Genomic DNA, 9,226 nt, shown 5'->3' on the forward strand with positions numbered 1-9,226 from the left:
GGGGGGTCCTCCATTATCATTAATCGTAGAAGCTCGGAGAGAGCTCATACGTCTTAATATTCGGTCTTTGTTTTTAAGACTGCTTTTTGAGAAGATATCGCGCCAGCACTTTTAGTATGAATGTATGTAATGGATGTTGGAATTATTTGAATATATAATTTCATTTGACGGATTAGCTCGAAAATTATTTGGTGTTTTTAATGAACTGCTTTATATTATAAAATTAAATAGTTCTGGGCATATTCTCTAATTTGGTTATTTAAATAATTTAATAATAGCAAATCTAAATAAGTTGATTCATTTAGTTATTTCATAAACATTTTTACATATATAATTTCATATAGAAATGAAACGGTGTATTACCACTAGAATAATTCAAAAACAACCCGGAGCGCACAACAGTTAAACTAATAATTGCCCCTTTTCAAATTCGGTAAATAAGATGACGCGTAATTTCGTGCGAAAACCATCTCCCCAATCGCAAAATTCCCACGAAATCCGACCCAGCGCACGCGTCGCATCGCGTGTTATAATTCCAACCTTAATGTATTAAAAATTTACACAGATTGTGTTACGGACATGTAGAGCTAACCTTCGTATTAACAAATATCAATTTATTTATTATTATTAGTTTAAATAATTCTACTAATATTCTAAACGCGAAAGTTCGTAAGTATGGATGGATGTTTGTTAGTCTTTTACACGAAAACGGCTTATCATATATGATTGAAATTTGGTATAGATATGGATTAGAGTCTGATTTAGCACATACTTTTTAAACGGGTACCGCTCGAGTGACGAGTGAGTTTATTACCAGGCTGTATCTCACGAACCGTAGACAGTGAACAATTTCAGTGGTGACGTATTTCACTTGCTTTTGTAACAATAAATAAAAAACATACATAAAGAGGTTAAGCCAACCGAACCAAAGGTCATAAAATGGATGGGTGACCATATTATTGCTTTAGCTTATTTGTTCAGAACACTAGTATCGGCTTGGTCGCTTTTTTCACTGCGAAGGTTTACTCAAGGAACATCTTTCCACACAATGTACATTAACGGTGAAATGAAAAAAAACATTCGTAAAACTAAATCCGAGAAACTACAGAAACATGTTTCAACTTAGAATCGCTTTCAAAAACCACAGCACCGACGATTCTCACAGGGATCGGTATCAAAAAAAATTCACCCAAACTGGACCACGCCCTTTCCGAGAACCGAAGCTGCGACTCGACTGTGTCGTGTTAGTGGTGGGACAGCCATGGGATATTACTTAATGCAGTATATAATAATAATAAAGTCTTTATTAGAACTGTTAAATACATACAATTATATTGGTAGAAACTAAAGCTTACATATGATGTAATAGTTTACAAAACAAAAATAACACGCTTTAATGATACATCAAATAAATTGTCCCACTTGCTCTTTTAGAAGCCTGGCGATCTCAGGGTAATATGTGAACATCTGAAATTATTGTGCTGTAACTGATCCTTGATAAGTGTACAATATTTGAATTGAATCAGTCCGTTTAAAGTGGGACAAAAAACATTGATACTTTGAGATTTATTACTCGCAATTTTGCGTACAAAAATGAACGGGGAAACGGATATAATAATACAATTCGGCTCGTTATACCTTAATTTTAACACCTGCGTTCCCAATTTTAATACAAATTATATGAACTAGACAAACATCGACATCGCGTGTTACAATATCGAAAAATAATAGCGGAAAGGTGTTCAATCGTTAACTGACAGTTTTCGCTAACGACACGAAGCTCAAACAAAATTACACGATAATAAGTAAGCCATTCCCAGACGCACATGGTGTGAACTGCGCGCATTAGTGACATCGCTTCCTGTCAAAAAAACGAACAATGTGCTCTTAATTTAAACAGCTTAATAGATTAAATATATCTTGTCTATGCTTCGAATTTGGAACACGTTTCGGTTGTACCTTAAAAAGTTTGTGTTTCTTCACGATAGCGGTTCTCATATCGAGTTAGCAATTCGAAATTAGAATCAGCGTTAAACCTTCAAAACACATGTTCGATATTCAAATTAGGGAATAGACCTGAGTAGCGTCAGTTTTTGATCGGTGTAATTGAAAGTGGCGCGGCGGACATCTGTTCTAAATACGAATTCAAATTCGCCGCCTGTTCGCTTTCTGTAATGATTATTGAAATTGCCAGTTGGTTATACCGTGCGTTCTATTTTTGAATGGAATTTCAGCTGGTGTTACATTGGACTTAAGGTATCCCCACACAGCACGTTGATTATCTATGATTTCAGCACAGATTACAAAACAAATTTTAATTTAAGGCAAGACGTTTAAAATTAGCTTAAGGCATTCGCTGTAATCTTTACGATATTCAATTAAGTCGGCGCCATTATTTTAAATTAAAACAATCTCCTGTCGTAATAAGACACCTAACGATCGTTAGTATTACAATCAATTAAATACATGAATGGCAATTAAATGGTGTTTTTTTCTTAGATAATTGCCAGACGAATTATTATGAAAGGGTATCAATCAAATGTTGCCTAAATTACTATTTGGAGTGTAATTACGTCCAGTGCCTATGCATAAATAAAAAATAAATTAAGATTTATGGCTCTCACAATAAAAACATCGCATATTTGTGGCAAATAAAACTGTTGCGAATACTTTATATTAATTTCAATATTTTCATAGATTGATTGAGGTTCACATCTGTATATATATCTCATAAAGTTTGGTTTATTGAGAGCTAATACTTGCTCATGCTTATACAGGATTTCACATTTTTACTACTTTAATTTCAATGTTCAAAGACATCATTAATGGAACATCCTGTCCTACTAATATTATAAATGCGAAAGTTTGTAAGGATGTGTGTGCGTTTGTTGCTCTTTTATGCAAAAACTACTGAATCGATTGCAATGAAATTTGGTACGTAGATAGCTGGACAACTGGAATAACAATATGATATTTCTACGGGATACGGACTTACGCGGGTGACACCGTGGGGCGCAGCTAGTAAAATCTAATGTCCATACTGAAACAGGCGCTCCTCTTCCTCTAATACCACATACCCATCAACTATAAATTTAACTTAATACAAATAATGAACCAGCATCAAGAATTTAATAAGGCAGACCGTCACAAAAAGTGGAATTAAAAATTTCAGCGCCGTCAATAAATATTTTGCAATTTCTAGCTACATGCGCGTAATGATGCGCGCGCGCACGCCAGCCCGCCATTACGCGCACCTGCGATGGGTAATGGGCCAAGCATTGTTACGGTCAAATTCATTTGCCAGTCTCATCACAATTTGTTTACTATTTTAATTGAAGTTCGGAATATTTCATAGAAAGATTTGAGCTGGAAACGATAAAGCTGTGTTCTCTTCGGTTTTTTCCCCAATTAACGTTGTTTATCTTCATGTACAATATACAATTATAATCGTAGAACACGTATGTTAGTTTGTTCAACAATCACGCAAACTGCTGAACTCAACTCTTCGGAATCTGTAGCGTAGCTGTACCCCTGTATTTGGTAGTGACCCTGACATAACATAGTCGGTAACAACCGAATCCTGATGAAGAGAGCATGGTAGCCTCCAAAACACCTAAAGCCCCCCTAGACTTAGCTTTTCTCGCAATAGCTTGCTAGTCTTCAGCGTTGGTACCAGGCCGTCATAACTTCGAGTTGTTGTCAACAGAGACCGCCTTCCTCCTCGCTGTCTTACGGCGCGGTGAATGACGACGTGCGCTCGCCGGGCTCCGGCGGCACTCCCGGGCCCCTCAGTCAGCCGCCGCCGCAGACCCTCGATGCGACCGACCCAGGTGAGCTCCTTGCTTCTTTCTAGCCTGGTAACATTTATTTGTTAAGTCATTCGAGAGATATTTGACGTCTTAGTAAAACTCTGATTTTGCTTTTACTATCGAAAGGCACTTTTTGTTTTTAAATGACAGTGGCTATGCTGATTTTATAGAAAAGCATCAGTTTCTAAATAAGAAATATATTTCGTTTTTCTTTTCCTCGAATAAATGTTACCAAATCGCTTGGTGTAAATCTGGTGCCATGTGGTCTTCAGAATGTTATCATGCCTGCATGCACTCGGTGCTTCTGTGTTGAGAGTAAGTATTGTTTGTTGGCTTCTGGCTTTAGCTGTTTTGGATGCGTTTCTAAAGTCCCTCATTCTAGTATGTTCTATTTGAAATAAGTATACCTATTCTCTCTCGAATACCGTAGTTTGCGTGACTATCACAAACCTGCCGTTAAGCGTATGTAATGGTGTCATGAAAGAATTCAGCGCGTATTGTAAAACCCACATTGATGAGTCAATGCGAATTAAAAATAACTACAGACGATTTTAATAGTGTAATAACCTCTGGCGTAATCTTGGCGAAATTCTGACAGCGGTTCCGCTGTAAAGGTCGAGGGTTGGACGTGTTTTTAATGAAACGCTGTCAATATGACAGACTCCCACGCAGGAACCAACAATTAACGTGTCCGCGCGATCTAGTTCCTACACACGTCAACGCTCGTCATGAGGCAATTCAACACTGACAGTGCACATCGTCGCCTCGCCATCTCGTGTCACCTTCCTCCACAAAAGAAACCGTTGACTTTTGAAAAAAGAACTCTTCTCTCGTCGTTCTGATCTGTCAAGAGAATTGGAATCAGTCGGCACGTCGCCGCGGCCCGTCTCGGATCTCGATCGATTGTCGCGTGTCTTTCGTCCCCGAATGACTGATGAACGCTGGCTGCTTAGTTATGACGTTCCTGACCCGACGCCGCCACAATGGCTATTGAAATGAGGCGGCTGAATTGTTATGCATGTATCAGCGCCGTATCTCCGATTGATTACCGCTTACGTATTCATGTGCCGCTGGTAATTTGTGTGGGATTACGTTGCGTTTGACGCTTTTTTTAATTGAGGGGAAAGTGGCACAAGAGACGCGCGTTCACGTTTGACAGCTGTCAAAAGTGGCCACCGCGTTTGGCGCGAAAAACTAACAAAGCGCCAGTGTTTTTTTTTCCAACATTTCACACATAGGTTTTTTCGTGGAAAAATTATGCTTTCGACGCACGTTTGCGTAATTGTTTGGTTTGTCGCACGGCTCTGTCGGCGTGAACATGGCGAAATGAACGAAATTGAATTTTGGTGAGGCAGTACAATGATCTGCGCCTACATAATGGGAAATTCGTTTCCCTCTGCCTTTTGTTTATTAAAATTCACCATGCGCGAATTATTTTTCATTTTACGGCGGCTATCATATTGCTTTGTTTGGAATTTTTTTTTCTATTTCGATATGCAATAGCCTATGTGTTAAACGAATATGACATATATATTTCCTTCAATCGAATCGTATGAGTTGCCTATAAAAATTAGAAATACAAATAAAACGAAAGGGATCAGTCAATTATCAAAGCGCATACAATACCAACAACCCCTGAGAACATTATAAAACAATTAACAAACGCACTTAGCCTACAAACTAATTAAAAATTCAAATTCAAAAATGGAACGTCACTCCCGCCGTGGCCGCGGCAAAAGGGCTAACTTTCCCGCGTGAATTATTCAAAATTCAAAATTTCCCTATAATTCAATCATCCCATCCCGGGGGAGAGGGGAGGGGTGATTATTTGCGAATTTAATATTAATTAACTGACGTGCGCTCCGTAATTACGTTTTTCAATTATAACTGACAATTATGCGATGAAATTCGGATGCGAGATGCTGGTAATTTCGCGCTTTTTTCGTCTGTGGAATGAGCCGGGAATTTATTTTATAGTCTGTGCTCAAAATTGGCAACTCTTTGTCATTAAAATAACATTTTAACGTTGTTAATTACAACGCTGCTTTTATAGGGAATTTTTGAAAATGGAAATAACAGTGGCCTCGTCAAAGCTCAGATATAAGATAAGGGCTATCTTAAAAGAGAGATTAGTGAAAAGATTAGTGGAGTTATCTTTAGAATCCGAAGCAGCTACCAGGATACATCAGCATAATTCTACGCACATTTGTCCGGCGTGACGCGTGATATGTTTAAATAATATTTAGGATTATAATCACGCGCGTGAGAAACGCGGCGTTAAAACGCGACTTTCTATTGCACACTTTTGTCTAATTTTTTCTAAAGATGAAGCTTAGAAACGATATATTGAATAAATATTTGATTTTTGCTGTTAGTAAAATATATCATTAGCATTTCATCCATTTGCAGGTTAAGAAGAAACAAACCTTATTTCTATATTAATCTATACTAATATGATAAATGTGAAAGTGTGTATGTTTATCCTTCTTTCATGTCACAAGGAGCTATATTATGTTACAGATTTTATATCCGTTTGGATAGTTACGTTTAAGAGTGCATTTCAGTGAGGTAGGGTATTTCCAATGAACACATAGGCGGAAACTCATACATACACTATCATCACATATCATAGAAAAGATGTTCTAGCATTTTGTAGCTGGAGTCTTGGATATGGACATTTAAATAGAAAATGAAGAATTAATTCGATCTCTAAGCTGAGCTTAAAGCATTTTAGATACGGCAATGTGACATTTTCGTAATTTTATTTCTAAATTTCAACAACGTTATAAATCTACATTTAATTATTTACGTTAAAAGAAACATAATGATTTTAATTTGCAATAGTATTTACAAGTAGTTTTAGAGTGTTAGAAGCGGTTGAAACGCTCGTGCGTAAAAAGCTTTCCTGTCATAGAATTATGAAGTAAATTCAATCCAACAGCGGAGACGATAATTTTATTTAGAGACCCTTGCGAGGGCGGCGTAATATAATAATCGGTATATTCAGTGGTATTGGCTTATTATATATAAGCGATGTATCCACGATTGTGTGTTGCAGCCTCAGAACTTACTTGCTAGTGAGAGTTTCATCAAAAACGGTCCAGCCGTTTAGACATGCAGATCGAAGCAAGGTGGATGATAATTGTTTATATTGGTTTTACGAAAGCATAATGTGAGCATTTGTAAGAAGAAAGTATTGTCAGATATAAAAAAAACCTTACACTATCACAGTTTTTATTTTTCTATGACACTAGCGGTCTGCCCCGGCGTCGCCCGTGGTACATCTTATAGCGTATTGGGGATCACGTACATATGTAACGGTGAAAAATTTTTGTAATCGCTCCAATAGCTGCTTAAATTAACGAGTTCACACAAACAAACAAACACAGATTCATGTTTTTAATCGATATAAATCATATATTGCAGGCTTGTTTACATTCAGACCGGGCATCCATTCAATAAACTTAATTATAATAATTAAATCGTTCAATTTACACCGTAGCGACGTAAAAAACATCCAATAAACAAAACAAAAGGACGGACAGGCGTGACATTGATTATTTAGTTACGTCGCGTTAAACTGTGTCGGTCGCCGATACGATTGATCACGCGGGCAAGCGACGCCCGCGGTGGACGCGTTTCGGATGGGTCACCCAGTTCACTTGCTATGGAGATGACATATTTATAGCTTTTTTTTAAAGCCCTTGTTAATAATATTTACCGTATTACAAACTGACGCATTCATAAAATACCAACAAAATTAGCCCAGCTGTTTTCTAGTAACGCAAGTACTTACAAACTTCATAAAATCTTCTAATATTCCTTCGATATGCTACGTTTTAAATAACCCAAAATCAGGGCCTAAACCCGTACAAGATTTTTCTAGAAAATGCATATCACAAAACATTCTATAATATATCGCTCAATATAAAACCTCCAGAGACTCAAACCTTCATACAATTGAAACTAAATCGAATACCATAAAATATTAAGCGAGGTTTCGGCCAGTCGCCTCACGTACCCAACCCACTTACCGAACGCAATCATAAAATTGCCGTCAATTATTCAACGTTCACTATTAAATTCTAAGCTAATACTTAAATATTAGATTAGGGGCGCACCTAAGGCGGAGTTATGAGAGATACCTATGGAGCTATCTGCCCAATATGATTGGTCCGCTCCGGAGGGAAACTCGTGACGTCACGGACATTCGAATTACGAACCTTCCGAAATTCTCGCGTTCGGTTGTTGTTCTATTTTCGAATGTGTAACGAATGGACTCATTAGTGGAGACATGTTTAGAGCAAACTGCAAAAACTGTTAACATGTCATATTTTGAATTAGTTTAAATGAAATTAAATATGAAATATTTTACATCTATCGTCGATGATCTCCTTAAGCGTTAATGTACTTACATAATGTATGAATTTAAATATATCAAATGCTTATATTTTACCCTTAAATAATTCATGTGTGTGAGTTCCTAGTCATACTTAATTGACTATTCAATGGCACTTGTTAAAGTTTAAGTAAATAAAAAAGTTTTGAGTTAAAATTGTTAATAATACCAAGTATTCACAATAAGAAGTCAAAAGCTCTCAAACCACTGTAATGTTAAATCACAATACGTTAATAAAGTTTGATTACAATAGAAAAATACGGGCGTTACCCTTTTTGTATGTTTGTCGGCTTAACCCTTGGAATGGGGCTAACGATTGTGGGTAACCATCTGGCTATAGACTACCTTTATCTATTTTAGAAGGTTTATACCTTCTATCATTTATATAATTTTTATAAATGATAATTTATCGAACAGTAGATAAATTTGTTGACAACCATTTCACAAATGTCAATCTCTGGTTTTATTAAAAAAAAATGTTGATAATGAAAAATTTGAACATTTTTATAAATTTAAAAAAAGCACTTTTTATATCGGAATCCAAAAATAAAAATGAAAGAATGAATAATCTCCATTAAATTGCAGATCCTGAAAACAAATATGTAATTAACATAACATTCATGCAGTACCTATATGCATACATTACGAATTTCGTTACATTCTAATTTTAAATTATAATATACTTGACAGTGCTCTATAAAAAAAGTTTAATTGTCAAAATTACACGGCCGAAGCGAACACAACGGGCCATTCAAAAATCGAATTCCCGTGTTCTATTCATAGACAATTTTTTTTTTTTTAACAAGTGACCAAAGACAATCCCGCTTCACGCGTCAAATTCGAATCGTGAATAATATGAATTAATGCCGATGTTAACAAAATTTTTATATTTAATACGCGCATTGTTTGCTTTTAAAGGGTGAGAATTACAATTGGAGAGATGTCAGAAATGACAAACTGATTCGTCATACAGCTGCGTGTTGGAAAGAGATAGAAGATGGGACGGAAGATTAACAAA

At 36.4% G+C, this 9,226-nt stretch overlaps 1 protein-coding gene across 1 annotated transcript in view; it reads left to right on the forward strand.

Moving 5' to 3' along the window:
• Window positions 1-9,226, forward strand: part of LOC119828751 (homeobox protein homothorax) — a 244,959-nt gene that overhangs the window by 82,449 nt on the left and 153,284 nt on the right. The window contains exon 6 of the mRNA XM_038350994.1: window positions 3,707-3,830. Coding sequence (XP_038206922.1) covers window positions 3,707-3,830 — 124 coding nt within the window. The remainder of the gene's footprint in view (window positions 1-3,706; window positions 3,831-9,226) is intronic.

Source organism: Zerene cesonia, chromosome 8 (genome assembly GCF_012273895.1).
Source record: "Zerene cesonia ecotype Mississippi chromosome 8, Zerene_cesonia_1.1, whole genome shotgun sequence".
NCBI classification, from domain to species: Eukaryota; Metazoa; Arthropoda; class Insecta; order Lepidoptera; family Pieridae; genus Zerene; species Zerene cesonia.